Consider the following 15,180-nt stretch of genomic DNA (forward strand, 5'->3'; position numbering starts at 1 on the left):
CAAAGAGAGACATCCTGCTGCATTCGTTGCTGTGGGTTGCTGTTTTCCTCTTCGTTTTCAGGGTCTGATTCAGGTTCCAACATGTAGGGCTGTATGCTATGTGTTGACATTGTATTTTGTGTTTTTTATTGAGTTCATATTAGCCTAATCCTTCTGTTTATGAGACGAATGACGGTGAAAGCAGGTGTGGTGCCCGCTCCCGATGTAGCGCGGAGGCGGGGCTTAATGTGGAAGAGTCTCAATCCACTCGTTTTGCCCACAGCCCATCTGACAGCCTACGGAGAGGGTCGGTCTGAAGTAAATAAAGCGATTTGTGACAATAACTCCATCAATCCCAGCCCTTCTGGGCTCAGAAATAAAAATAAATTAGCCTGAAATGCACATAATAGTTCCACTTTAAAGCAAAATAAAATAATCAAAATGATGGAGCTAAGCAAAGGTAGATAACGCCTCCATCTTCCTCTTTCTATACTTCCTCCTCTTATCCATCACATAACAAGCCCCTGCTGGGTTTTTTTTCATGAGTTTCTCAACTTCTAATTATTTACATATTTTAAAATGTACACAAATCCAAACATCTTTGTTTCTTGACCTTCTGTACACAAACTCTTTTCATCAATCCAAAACATTCTTAAGCGAACATTTTTAGAAGAACTTTGGAAATTATGGTCTTATTTCTGTTAAATTTTCTTCATCAAATTTCAGTCCTCATTACCTGTTTGTTGTTGGTTTTAGTAAAAAAAAAAATCAAAATATTTTGTTTTGTTTTGGTTAGAAACATTAGGTTCAGTTATTCTTTTTGTGTTTGCTCACTAACAAATTTCTGTATTGGCATTGCTATGGCTAAAGCTAAGCTGCCAAAATGTTTTAGTTGTATATTTATCAAAAAATGTTCTTGTTTTTATGAAGCTCATTTCTATTAAAAACAACACACACACACACACACGCACACACACGCACACACACACACACACACACACACACACACACACACACACACACAAAAACAGTCAGTCCTAAATTAAATCTACAATCCCTGAATATGTCATTGTGTGCTTGGCTACTTTATGCTAGTATGCTAACTAGCATAATCCCATGGTTTGTTCTCTTTTTGCTTTTATATGTCTAACTATGATTTCTAGCAGGTGTTGTATGTGTGTGTGTGTGTGTGTGTGTGTGTTGAGGACTGTGAATAAACTTAATTAATAAAAAAAAAAAATAAAAATCATTTGTCAAAGTTTTTCCTACATTAGCAAATCTTAATGCTTATTTAATTGCTAATGTTCATTTCCGTGAAAGCAAAATAAACAATTTCACTGAAAATAATTTCAGTAAAAGTAAAATGCAAAATAAACATAACTTAATTTCAAGACTCAACACTAATGTGCACATTCAGGGCATGTAATTGTTAAAAATTATGTCATTTTGAGCATGTAATTGTTCAAAATGACAAAGCAGGAAACAGAAATCAAGACAATGCAGGAAACAGAAATCAAGACAAAGCAGGAAACAGAAATCAAGACAATGCAGGAAACAGAAATCAAGACAATGCAGGAAACAGAAATCAAGACAATGCAGGAAACAGAAATCAAGACAATGCAGGAAACAGAAATCAAGACAATGCAGGAAACAGAAATCAAGACAATGCAGGAAACAGAAATCAAGACAAAGCAGGAAACAGAAATCAAGACAATGTCAAGTCATTGGTGGAGTTTTAAGTCACTAATGGAGCTTTGTCATGATGTCATGATGACTTCTCCTTCTTGAACAACAAAATAAAGGCAGAAAATGAAAAAAATAATGTTTTTAATGTCTTTATCATAATGTCACTAAATTAACCCTGGTTAGACTGCTCTTACAAATGGTTTGCATGATTTCTCAAAAGAAAAAATTGATTATGTTTGGAGAATCAACAGAAACAGTTGAAACACCAGAAACATCTTGTTTTCACTGGAAGTTTATAAATCAATGCCTCAATATGGAACTTTATGTTATCTTAAAGAACTTATGTCAGATCTTTCATTCATAAGAAAAGTCCTCAAAAGAAACTATTTTGTTTTGTCACTATGAGACAGGTGGAACAATGCAACCTATACCAGAGACTATACCAGCTGGACAGGCTGCCAGTACGTTGTCATCCAGAGGTTCGTGAGTAATATGATGGTTCTCTGATCTGATCTATATATCTTAGTAGTAAAACGGAGTCATCATTCAGGTCTTTTAATTCCTGTCTTTATCTTCTTCCCTTTTACCATTATTTTTCCATTATGACTGCTGTCATATTGCTGCTCTATCACTCTTTTTCTCTCTCAGTGACCCTGACAACAGGAATTAACAACCTCAGGGAGTTGCCTGAAGGACCCACACCAAAACCACTTAGAGCAGTGGTTCACAATCTGGTGTCCCTCAGACCCCAATGTGGCCCCCAAAGAGCACGAGGGGTCCTTGCGGTTTAGAACCAGTGTGACTTAAATTAAGGACACGTCCATGTAGAGATGAGTCAGGGTGTATTTGCTTGCGTTTTTTTTTCTTCATTCAAACTAAAGTTTTTTTGGGAGCTTGAAAACACACAGTTTGCACAATTTCATTAACAGCATGTTTTACAAATGTGATTTGTTCTTCCGAAATTAAGAAAGGGTCTATGTAGGGTTGGTTAAAAGGGCCTAAGGAGACACGGAAATGTGAAAAAAGTGTTTCCATTACACTTTTGCAATATGTTTCTGTATCGGAAAGTTTGAAAAACCTCCTTATTAGAGCGTAAAAATGTTTTAGCGATATTTAAGACTTTTTTTTAAAATGTAGGTGTTTCCATTAGCGGTTTTCTGTTGCAATATTTAGTTTTTGCACAATTCTAGGTGTAATGGAGACACACCTTATGTCTTCATGCCTCTTTCCTATCTCTCCTGTAACAACTTGCATGTGCGCACAAGTTTTCAGGCTGGCGTGGGAGTGAGTTGTCTGCTGTGAGTGAGAAAAGCTAAACTATGAAGAAAATTACATGCACATGGCTTAAAACCTTGCTGTAACAGTTTGTACTCAATGTACAGCTATTTTATCTTAAGTAAAACTTTAAAAGCATCAAGAGTACTCAATATTTCGCCCAGCCCTACTTCTATGTTAGTAACTACCTTAATATTGTTTTTTTTAAAGGAAAGGAGTTGTTTTGCTGAGAAGCATCTAACAACAGCATAAAACCAAGCATGATTTCAACATGAAGCAAGTGGTGGGTCATCAGTTTTTTAGTAGATGCGTGAAGGGGGTCCTCAGGGAAAAGAGGTTGAGAACCACTGACTTAGAGCATTTCCATAGCCTAATAGTGTCAGAGAGAATGAGTCAGGAGACCATCTGATCGCAGCAACCCAATGAGTCACCTCAGTCTGTATATGTGTATTAGCATGCACAGGTGTGTACTGTGATCAGCAATGTTCATCACACATTCTCCATATTTATTTCTTCTGCTGCTTGCGTGTGTGTGCACGTGTGTAATGTTTGATGATTGATCTTTGGCTCTCTACTTAATTAGTTTTAGAATTTGCTGATGGCTGAGTCCTCAGCAGCGACGGTCTGGATGAACAATGAACAGAAGCATATGATGTCCTACCGTCTTAGGGCAGTGAACGTATCGCGCCAGGCTGATGATCAGGTCATGTGTGATTGGATCAACCAGGTTTCGGAAGCTGGCGTAGCGATACAGCACATCATCCAGAGATGTTGACTCCATGCCCAGGTCCTACAGACAGAGTACAGAAGAGCGTTGTATAATCACTGATGCGATGAAGCTCACAGGCAACACATACTTCCTGTTTATGCACAGTCACTTGTTAAAGCAAATATATAATCTGCCAATCATATGGCGGCAACTCCACACCTGTAGTCATGTAGACATGATGAAGTTTAAACTGAGCATCAGGATGAGGAACAAACAAGATTAAAGTGACTTTGAACGTGGCATGTTGTATGGTGTTTCAGAAACTGGTGATCTACTGGGATTTCTACTGGGATTTTCACATTTAATTATCTGCAGAGTTTACAGAGATGATCTGAAGAAGAGAAAATATCCAGCAAGCAGCAGTTGTCTGGACCAGAATGTCTTGTTGTTGTCAGAGGTCAGAGGAGAATGGGCAGACTGGTTGGAGATGACAGAAAAACAACACATTTCAATCGAGGTCTATCTATATTCCATACTTGCTCATTCCAGTATCGGCTCACAGGGAAGCTGTATACCATCCCAGCAGTGACAAGGAGAGAGTCTGGGTACACCCTGGACAGGTCACCAGTCCGACACAGAGAGAAAAACAACCACTTACAGTCAGTCCTAGAGAGACTTTAGAGTGACCAGTTAACCAGGAATGAGTGCTAACCACCACACCATGTAGCCCTGGTTCCAGACGAAGCATAACAGAAGAAGGACTGACAATGGAAAACGTTGCTGGAACTGATCTAGTATCTAAACTGCTTCATTCTGATGGTAAACTCAGAATTTGGTCGAAACAAAATGAAAGCATCCATCCTGCTTTGGATCAATACTTCAGGATGTTCCTGCAACTGCTGTGATACCATGGGAAACATTTTTTTTGTTGCACTTTGGTCCCCTTAGTACCAGCATGACATGGTTTAACCAGCACAGATACCTGAGTATTGCTGCTGACCATGTCCATCCCTTTCTGAGCACAGTGTAGCATCTTCTGATGGAAACTTCCAGCAGGATGATGCACCATGTCACAAAGCTCCCATCATCTCCACCATGACGATGAGTTCGCTGTCCTCCAACGGCCTCCACAGTCACCAGATCTCAGTCCAGCAGAGCAGCTTTGGGATGAGGTGGAACGGGAGATTCTCATCATGGATGTGCAGCAACTGTGTGATGCTTCATGTCAACATGGAGCAAAACCTCTGAGGAACATTTCCAACGGCTTGATGCATTTATGACATGAAGAATGAAGGCAGCTCTGAAGGAAGAAGGGATCCAACATGGTTCTGGCCAGGCAGACCTGATAAAGTGTCCTCTGACTTTATGTGGTACTATTAAAAAACATGGAGAACTCAAAGTAAGAAAATGAGAAAGAACCAAGTCTGAATGGCCCCTAAAACCTATTTTTTATTCATAAAGCTACATACAGTTTCCATTCATGTACATCTGTTGTGCTTGCCTACAAGTCAGGATGTAAAAGGCTTTTACATTTTCACATTTCCTGTTCAAGCTGGCTGACCCCTTACAGCAGTAAATGACATCCTGTTGCACAGCTTTCCGCTGTCTTATTGCTCACAGCTGAGGGAAAAATGAAAGTTTGTCACATCATAAGTCCCATCAAAGCCGACGAAGCATAAACCTGTTGGAGGAGATTCACGCATGAACAGCAGCCTTGTTAAATCCTCAAAAGTCACCATGAACAATGACGCCATGTGAAGGAACATGGTTCAGGATTAAACTGGAGGACACAAAGGGATTTAAAGACAAAAAAAAGTTGCTGTTCATGATTTTATTGGTGATTTTAAGCAGACAGCTGGCTGTGTGGACACACACAGTTTGCATGTATTCAGGCATCTGATGACATCAATATTTCTAGTTATCTATTGCGCAGCACTACAGGCGGAGAATTACATTAAAAACCCAGAGCACTGTAAAAGCCCACCACTATATCGACGTTCTAAAACAATGCTGCTCTTAACTATAAGGAAGACGAATGTGTGCAGTTAGTGGTGAGTGAGGAAAGGTCACGGGCTTCCCGGGTAGCATGAAGCTGCACATTTCATGGCATTCTGCCACGTAGATTAGAAGAAACTGTGACATTTTGTCCCGTCTCTCAGTGTGAAAAATGAAGAAGCCCTATTATTGAGGGCACGACAATGTGCTGGCAGTCAGGGCAAGTCGCTGGACAAACACGGATCTTTCGTTTGCACATAGTCTGCCTGAGGCGCAGCAGAACTCGGCTTTCCTTTTGTAAGGGCTATGAGAGCAGTGTACCTGCCAACATTTTTGACAGGTGTGTTTATTTTTAGGCAAAGCTCTGCTCGAACTGTTGCAGTAAGCTTGTTATGGTTTTCCACATCATAGTTTTTTAATAGAACATATTTAGATATTCATCATAAATTATGAAATATGATGTGAACTGAGATCTGCACAAACAAACAGTAACAGTATAATATTAAAATGAAGCCTATTTGAACCCATTAACTCAACAACTTGAATGAAATGTGAGGACCAGTAATGTTTACTAGGGCTGTGACGATATGCTTTTGTCCCGATTCAATTCGATTCTGATTTTTGGGGTTGATTCAATATAAATTGTAATTTTCACAATTTCTCGATATTGCTGATTTTTGTAGACTGAAAACAAAAACAAAACCTTTGTTGCTCGTCATTTTTCTTGAATTTGATTAGGAAAAACAAACCAGTAGCCAGACCTTCGTTCTGCTGCTATAATGCCCAAGAAAACAAGTAAAAAGATCAATAAAAACAATAAAAATGGCAAATATTTTGTAAAGGATTATTATTTTAAAAAAATCACATTTTTAATCGAAAAAATTTATCTTAAAATTGTGAAGCAAAAAAATCCAGCTATTTGAATTTTCGATTTGATTTTCCCACCCCTAATGTTTACTGGTGAAAACAGTAAACAAAGCTGCTCCGAGTCACAGACTCGCTCCATTCAAAGAGCTTCTTCATGCGATTGGCTGAAATTTGCATGTGATGAGGATTAATAGATCTGTTGTCTAGAGTATTTTCTTTTTCAAAACATTTTTTTATTTGTTTTTTCTAACACTGTGTTGCAGACTGCTTTCTTTCTGCTGTTGTCTGAGCTTCAGTCTTGCAAACATATGCAAGGGCAGGACCAAAGGCCATGTGACCAGCCACCCCAAGCATAGACAGCTGGACTTTAACAAATATTTGTTTTTACCCATGACTGAGGTTTATCCAAGTAAATGAATTGTAAAGATTATCTAATAAAGTCATACAGGATGATCTAAAAGTAAATAACCCCTGGCTGATTTGAAAAAAATCACACTGACTATTTATAGTTTATAGTATGAACAGGGGCCCCAAGGGCAAAACGATCGTAGTGATTTCCGAATCACACAAAAAATTCAATCACTTTTTCTTTTTTCCATTTCAGGGATTTTCTGAAAATTTAATCAAAATCCATCCATGATTTTAGACAGAGAGACACACAGAAAACCCAACGCTGGCGAATAGAAGACCTCCACCATGACAGACCATTTACATGTGCCACTCTTTTCCCAGTCTGTGCCCTGGACCCCACATGAAAGAAATCTATAAATATGCCCATGTTTACATGTTTAATGAAGTATTGTTCCATTATATTCCTTCAATCCAGAATCAACAGACAAATAACCAAATTTACTGCTATAATATTAGTAATAATGAATTATCGGGTGCATTGATGTTGCACATCCACAACAGAATCTAAAGCGTGTCGATGGAGATGAGTCGGGTGTGTCAGGACACACACAAACGTTTCAGTCCAAACATGAACACCTGCAGAAACATTTCATGTCCATTTGGGTTTATTTTGTGGACAATTCAGAACCAGTTCAGTGGCAAAATGGACTGAGTGTCGGGGGAGAGATGCTCAGTATGACTCACTGAGGTTTCCATGCTGCCTATTGTTCTGCGTAGGCGGGGGAGCAAATAATGACAGCAGCTTTGAATGAATGACACGCATACATATTAATAAGGCCGCTGCATTGTCAGCTCAGAATGGCATCACTGGGACAGAAACCCATGATTACTTCATCAACAGGTGTGTATTATAATGTGTGCCTGCAGTCACCAGGTTGCACAGACTCGCATTGTTTCCAGTTGACTTCATGCAGCCATGAAGGACTTACTGGGATGAGCATTTAAAGTGCTTTTTGTTTTTAAGTTGACTAGTCAGGCCAATTAAAATCAATTAGTTGTGACATCATGGTGATTTCATCAATAATGCAATAAAAACCCTTTCACTTTCAGGGAAGTTGTAAAACGGGTGTGAAATGCTATTTGTATAAAGTGCGTGCCCCACGCGTGAGTTTTTTTTTTTTTTTTAAATTTTATTTTTAACATCCTGCGGGCTCTGCTGTCCTTGCACTGTATGGTAGAAGAGAAAGTGGGCCAGTGGGACTGAACCTGGACCAGCTGCATCACCAGGCTGAAGCATATCAACAGAAAAAGCAAGCCGGTGCTGACATTGAATCGCAACTTGTAATATTCAGATCAAGCCATCAGACTGGTCATTAAGATGGCGCAGAGGTTTTGGTTGAGTCGTAAGAGTGGAAGCATGTGGGGGTTTTGGAAAAAGAGAAATACAAGTTTTTCATCAATAAAAAGAATGCACGTGAAGCTCCGTCTTTCGAGTCATTTCAAGCTTAGCAGACATCCTAACAAACTGTCCCACAACTGACTTCCACTTAGTCAAGCGTCTGATGTCCAAGGGCCAGTAAATGCAACATGTAAAGTAGTTCTGCATCCTAGAAATCCTTTCTACCACCTGTCAGCTACTTTGTTAGTAGAACCTGTTCATAGTTTCTCTCTCCACAGTCATCATCCAACATCTGCACAGCAGTGATGTAGAGACCTCTCCTTCCTGTTACACTGTAGTAATCTAAACCTGCTCTGTCTTCACAGATATGTGCATATGTTTTATGACTAGAGGATGTTAAAAGTGCTGCAAGTTGTTTTCTTTGCACTAGTTTACTTATACATACATTCATTCATTTATTCATTATTCTAACTGTGTAGTCCAACGAAGGGTCGCAGGGAAGCTGGAGCCTATCCCAGCAGTCTTTGGGCAAAAGACAGTGTACACCCTGGACAGCTCGCCAGTCCATCACAGGGCTGTTTACTCATACATGTTCTAGTTATTTAATATTTTTCATGTTACACTGTGGCTGATAAGAGACGCTGACAACTAGAATTTCCTTGTAATCTTGTACAATAATAAAGGTTCTTTTTAAATGGCTACAGGAAAACGATTTATTGAAGAATAATGCAAAAAGAGAAATAAACAACAAAAGAAGAGAAAGCAAAAGATTAGTTTTTTTCTTTTCTTGTAATAATAATATTCACCACCTGGAAATAGAGTACATTACTAACAAAAGCCCTTCATGTGATATGCATGACGTAGACAGCATGACAATACAGAGTGCATGTCTTTGAGCACTTAGGGTTAAGTGTGCACAGAAACACTTGCAGCAATTTATGCGACATGCAAAACAGTTTGGTCTCGTCCTTCATTAGAGAACACCATGCACACTAATTAGAGCGCTCCGCATCAAAGTGATGTTCTGAACCTGGCTGACCATGAAGAGAGACGGAGCAGGAGACAGACGCATCGGCTCGAGTACGTCCAGCAAACAAAAGGAAACGACATCCAGGCCAGAAGAACCCAGTAATCAAGCAGTTATTTACATATTGCAATGATAGTGGGGAAAAAAATCCAACCAGAAATCACTCACTGCTAACGCACGCCTGCTTTTTAACATTTAATTTACATCAAATCAACCAATTATTTATCAATAATACATTTAACTTGTGTTTCTTGTAGGTGTTTCGGTAAAAATAAAGATGTTTGATGAACAGAACCTCGTCAGATCACATCAGATCTACTCCAGTTGTTTGATCACATAATTGGTTAGCTCAGAAATAGTCACAGGCTAATCAACAAACCCAATTAGCCAACATGAGGCCAACTTTACATTTCCTATTAGGCTCTATTAATCATCTGCCCAGCAATGCTAGCGCGTCTCTCTGTTTCCTGAAGCAGAGTAATCATATTTCTGTTTGGCATTTTCATTTCATCCAGCTGTGCAGACTCTGACAACGGCGTGTATCTTAGAAACTGATTCTCTCAATGTCAGCACAGAGAGCGTAAACAATCAGTGTCAGATAAATAAATAGGGGACTAGTCCCACCAGATTTACCAGTTCTTTCAGTTTGTATTTGTGCTGGTTTGTTAAGAACAATCAGTAAAACTTCAGTGTAAGGAAATGGAAGAACTGGATGAGAGACCAGTGCTGCCAAAGCTGGAATATTTCTGTAATTAATCATGTAAGTCCCGAATGTGGAAGCTGTTCCAGTCATCACTTTAAATATCGTATTCCTGTCTATGTGAGAGGCAACATCATGAGTTATGGAAGGAGAAGACGAGACGAATGAGGAAGGCGAGAACTGGTTCATCTTTTGGTTAAAGCAGGACGACTTCTGTTTTCATCCCATGGAGCTGCATCAGATCCTCGCGGGTTTTGGTTCATCGTATTTCTATCAGAACTTTTATCCCGTTTTATCCACATGCAACCACAATACATTTCTCGTCATTCTTTTTACCCAGTTATCCTCCTTCATGCACATATTTTGGTTGGTTTACCCATAATTCCACACAGTGTAGTCAGCTTCCTGCATTTAGTTCACTTTAACCTTTTAAAGTCATGCTCTACCATCTGGTGGAGGTAAATTTGCAGTAAATTTCGTTAACAAATTGTTGAAATAAACCAGCCTGAGTGTCTCTACCAACTGGTTTGGAAATGTAAAACCCAAACTGTTTGTTATAACACCATTTTACTGTTGTTACATTATCACTGACTTCTTTTTTTTTTTAACATCTCAACCGTTTGCTAAAACATTTATTCTGTTTATTCTTGTCCAAATCAAACAGAAAAACACAGAAACATTTTTTCTGGCCTTTTTGTTTGCATGAAAGTTAAAGGGTTAAGCCAACCCAGGCCCACAGTGGACCACAATTTGCTTCTTCTTTGATCCATATTTGGCTTGTTACTCTGCAACAAGATTTTTATTCACGTGAACATGTAACATCAAATCCAAACTAAGAATATTTGTGACTTCCCTCAGTAAAATAGTCTTTACTTACTCCCAAATATTCTCTTTTGAGTTGACATGGAAATAGTATTTCCATAATTAATTTCTATTCCGAATTGTCATTTCCATTCGGAATTAGGTGTTTACATGGTAATTTTCCATCTGTTTAAAGCAAATTTAACTTTTAATCTAAATTAAAGAGGAATGAAAAATCTCATGTAAACGTGATCATTAAAGCGGTTCTTTTGTGCACATTTCAGTCTTATTTATTTTAATATGAAAGTCTAGAAAGGCAAGAAATAATCAAGTATTTTTCACAAACCGCTTAATCCATGTTGTATTGATCCTCTCAGATCAGCCTCTGCCAGAAACGAGCCAACAGAGAAAGCTCCACCCTATGCCTGCGTCTGATTGGTCAGCTGCTAGGAGTAGTTATACTGAGCAGTGAAGGTGGGCGTGGCTTTCTTCTCGTAAACATACACAACCTAGAGAAGATGACCAAACACTGAGTCCCTCCCCAGGGACGTCACTAGAATTTCATAATAGAAAAAAACTCTCTAAAACCAATCGTTTCCGTTGCCATGGAAACTGAACATAGAGAGTGCTGGAAAACTCAAACATGCGTTTAGATGATAAAAACAGCACCGCTCACATGCCTGATGAGTATTCAACACTAGAACATAGTAGAAAGCTCAGAAAACTAGAAATGGCATCATGGAGCCACTTTAAGTTTAATTTAAACATGTACCCTACCTTGGTCTTATTGAGATGCTGTACCATGTCACTGGGAAAAGTTTGATGGTTTCGCAACTCCCCACAGGTGCAAAGGCCATCCGAGTTTTTAAGTGGGGACAGTCACTCAGACTTTCTTCACAGTTTTGCACAAACACCCAGTTAAAGGGACATGGTGTAAGATTTGACTCAAACATCAGCCTACTGTAAGTAATAATGGATGATTTCTGGGGTCAGTATAACGCGCTTGACACATGTTGACGTACGAAGGGGACTGCCCTCTTCAGATACCAGACATTGTAGTCTGGTATCTGTCTCTCATGGGATCATGTGACCTGGAGCGCTTTGTTTTACAGCTCCCCCTCTAGAGGGCTCTGCTTCTTTTTTCCTCTTCCAACCAAAGCTTGTTATGTCTGAACGAAGTAATGAGGTCAAAACGGTGTCTGAGGAAGCCAGAAAGAGAAAGCAGGAAAGGGACTGCTCCAAAGAAAAGACACCAGTCAACTTTGACAAAGAATTGGCTAGTTGGAGTCTGATGAAAGAACAGTGTTGATGCTAAACCCACTTCCTGTTTGCCTCAGCGTTAGACTGCTCAGTTAGCAATAAGCCTGTTGTCCAAATGTAGCTGCATGTCATGAACTTTTTCACATTTTTCAGCCTTCGTTTATCCAAAACAACAGCAGTAAGCGCCTGATGAGCTGCAGAACGTTGCAGTATACGTCTGAGTCTTCATTTTGTTGTTTAGTCAAAGATAAAGTTGTTAAAGCTAGTTAACCACAAACCAAAGCTAAGGTGACTCCCTAAACATTTGGTGCAAGTTGGGCTGCTTTGCATGTAATTAATGCATTTTGCATAAATTATGCAAATATCAAAGATGTAACAGAACAATTAGCAACTAGCCTGGTTTAGTTTGATGGTTTTCATACACTGTTCTGCAAAGATTATTGCAAAACATAGATGGAGATTGTCTAAATTGGCAATTGTCGTGTAAACTGTGGGAATTAACTGGATTAGCGTCTCTAGTGGCCAAAAGGCTTGTTTATACTCCCTCATGTACATAAATTGCTATTGGTACCAATGGTTGAGAAATGTTAGAAATGTCGTTTCACAGTGTATCATTCAGGTTTTCCACAATGTTGCGGTGGGGAAGGGGACCCCTGGAGCACTCTGGGCCCAGGGCCCTGTGAACTTTTAATCTGGCCCTGCCTGCACTGGTGTAATTCAGTCTGTTTTCAAGGGGATTAGCTGTCCGTCAGTGAACGCAGAAAACGAAGCAATGACACCAGAAATCCTGATAGTAGTGTTGAGGTGTACAGCTGATGTGCATCGGTGAAATGAACTATTCAGAAAAGAAGAGGAATAGGAGGAAAATGATGCAGAAACTGCTAAACAAAAAAGAACCTAAAGAACATGCATAAGAAAGGTGAGAACAGCAAAGAAAACTTTGTGGTTTTATTCTTCTACTTCTTCTTGTGTTTTTGGACGGTTGTAAACAACCTATAGCGGTGCATTACCGCCAACAACAGCTGCCATAATGTGGAAGTGAACTCCAAACTCAACACTGCCCACAAGTGGATGAACTGACTTAACATTATGGCATTGAAGGGTCATAGAAGTATGAAGTCAGCAACGTATAAAGACATTTAAACAGATGTCATTAACAGCATAAAGCAGCATAAATGGGCCTTTACTCTGTCTTCTCTGGACTGCAGCTGACCCCTCCTCAATATAAAGCTAGCTTGGAGGATGAAACACGACACAAATCTGACGTAAACTTATTAGAGGCTTAAATGCATCAAACTCCTAGCTGGACACATGTATTTCTCTAAAAGAGGACATGTATGGATGGTCATCTGTCACACAAAAAGGAGGAATTGCCGCTGAAGCGAGTGGATTTGTAAAGCTGTGGACGCTTAAGGTGTGAAACCTGGATCAAACGCTGTGTAACAGGAAAATTAGCCATGTTAGCTCCTTTGTGTTTTACATTGTATTTTCACTTTAAAAACAAGTCATCATCCAATGAATTAGCAATCTGGCTAGTTTGCTGTTTCTTCTTCTTTTGGCTGAATAAACCCTATGGTGACTTGCGCCTCTAGTGATAGAAAGTGGTATTACAGGGACATCCAGTCAGTTTTTCCTTCCTTCCTGTTTAAAGGGAGTTTTTTCCTTCCCACTGTCGCCAGTGTGCTTGCTCAGGATGGAAGATTGAGTTGGAGTTTCCAACTCAATCTTCCTTATAAAGGCTATTATGAATTGGCTTTCATTATGTTTTGTTTTGTTTTGTTTTTTCCTGTCTGTAAAGCGTCTTGAGATGGCATTGCCATGATTTGACGCTATATAAATAACGTTGAATTGAATTGAATTTTGTTTCTCACTTTTCTACCACACAAGTATGTTTATGTTAACACCGTAGATATAGCTTATTACAGTAGATTTGTTGTTTTCGGCATTGTTACAACATGGTTACCACTCAGTGGTGCGTTTGTAAAACTGGCCTCTATATTAAGGTTTGTTTTTGCCACTGAGTCAGGATTCATGATCAGTCGAGTTAAAGAAAGAAATGAAATCTCCAAAGCCCAAAGAGGGAAAGCTGTGTGTGTTGAAGCCTGCAGAACTGCTCCCTGTGGTTCAGTCAGGGCTGGTAAACACAGAATCCCTTCTTCTTCCTCTTATATCTGTTTTCTTCTTGTCATAATTTCATTCTTTCATGCACAGACACTCTTCAGCTCTCCGGCTTTTCCATTCAGCTCTGGCATTTTCATTCTCCTGCTTTCCTTTTCTATCTCATCACAGCAGATTCCTCCCATCTGCTAAGTGTTTCCCTTTTCTCTGTAGCGACAGCAGCAGTCAGCAAAGTGCTGCTAATGTCTTGAAAGGCAAAGAGAGGCTGTAGATCACAGCATGGTCGACTCTGTAGCTGGGTAGCAGAGCCAGTTAGAGCAAAACAGGCCCAGCCATGCAGCAGGGGAGGGAGGATGTGGGAAGTTTATTCAGTGTGTTTTCTTCTGTTTCTGCATGTGCAGGTTTCAGCTCGGAGATTAATAAGTGAATAAATAAAACAGTGGTTTCTGGAAGTTTTAATGCAAACACAGACAAACACACACAGCTACCTGTCGGAGCGTCTTCAGCATCTCCGTGGCCTCATCCTGCTTCCCCTGCTTGGCCATCAGCATCATCTCCTGGATCATTCCAATACGCCGCTGGTAGGGAGGCGGCGGCGTCCCGCCACGGCTCAGCCGGTCTCCTGACTTCAGCATGAGGGAGGTGAAGATGTCTCCCCGTTCCTTGGTGGGGGTGCGTTTCCAGCTGTGCTGAGGACTGGCTCCCCCCAGCTCCTGGCCTTTGGTCTGCTTGGCACCCATGATGCTGCCTCAGAGGAGGCTGTGATGAAGAGGATGCTGGTCCCACAGAGCAGCTCTGATTAATGTTTTCATCAAACATTTATCAGGTAAAACCTGGTCAGTTCGGGGCTACGACAGAAACCAGAAGAGGCTGAGAGATAAACAAAGGTAAATAATGAGATGTGAGTTTGTTAATTCCACTCAGGTCGGGAACAGGTCACGGGGTGCAGCCTGCAGCATGGCCGCGCAGCTCGGGCACAGCAAAGTCAGGGTGGAGGAAACCAAAAGTCGGCT

The 15,180-nt window shown here is 40.1% G+C and overlaps 1 protein-coding gene across 1 annotated transcript in view; it reads right to left on the reverse strand.

Moving 5' to 3' along the window:
- Positions 1-14,907, reverse strand: part of lrrc75a (leucine rich repeat containing 75A) — a gene marked incomplete at both ends in the record, with an annotated part of 61,413 nt that extends 46,506 nt beyond the window's left edge. Inside the window, 2 exons of the mRNA XM_079246537.1 lie at positions 3,602-3,730; positions 14,656-14,907. Coding sequence (XP_079102663.1) covers positions 3,602-3,730; positions 14,656-14,907 — 381 coding nt within the window. The remainder of the gene's footprint in view (positions 1-3,601; positions 3,731-14,655) is intronic.
- Positions 14,908-15,180: the final 273 nt, after the last annotated feature.

The sequence above is a fragment of the Telmatherina bonti genome (genome assembly GCF_933228915.1).
Source record: "Telmatherina bonti genome assembly, chromosome: 9".
In the NCBI taxonomy this organism is placed as follows: domain Eukaryota; kingdom Metazoa; phylum Chordata; class Actinopteri; order Atheriniformes; family Telmatherinidae; genus Telmatherina; species Telmatherina bonti.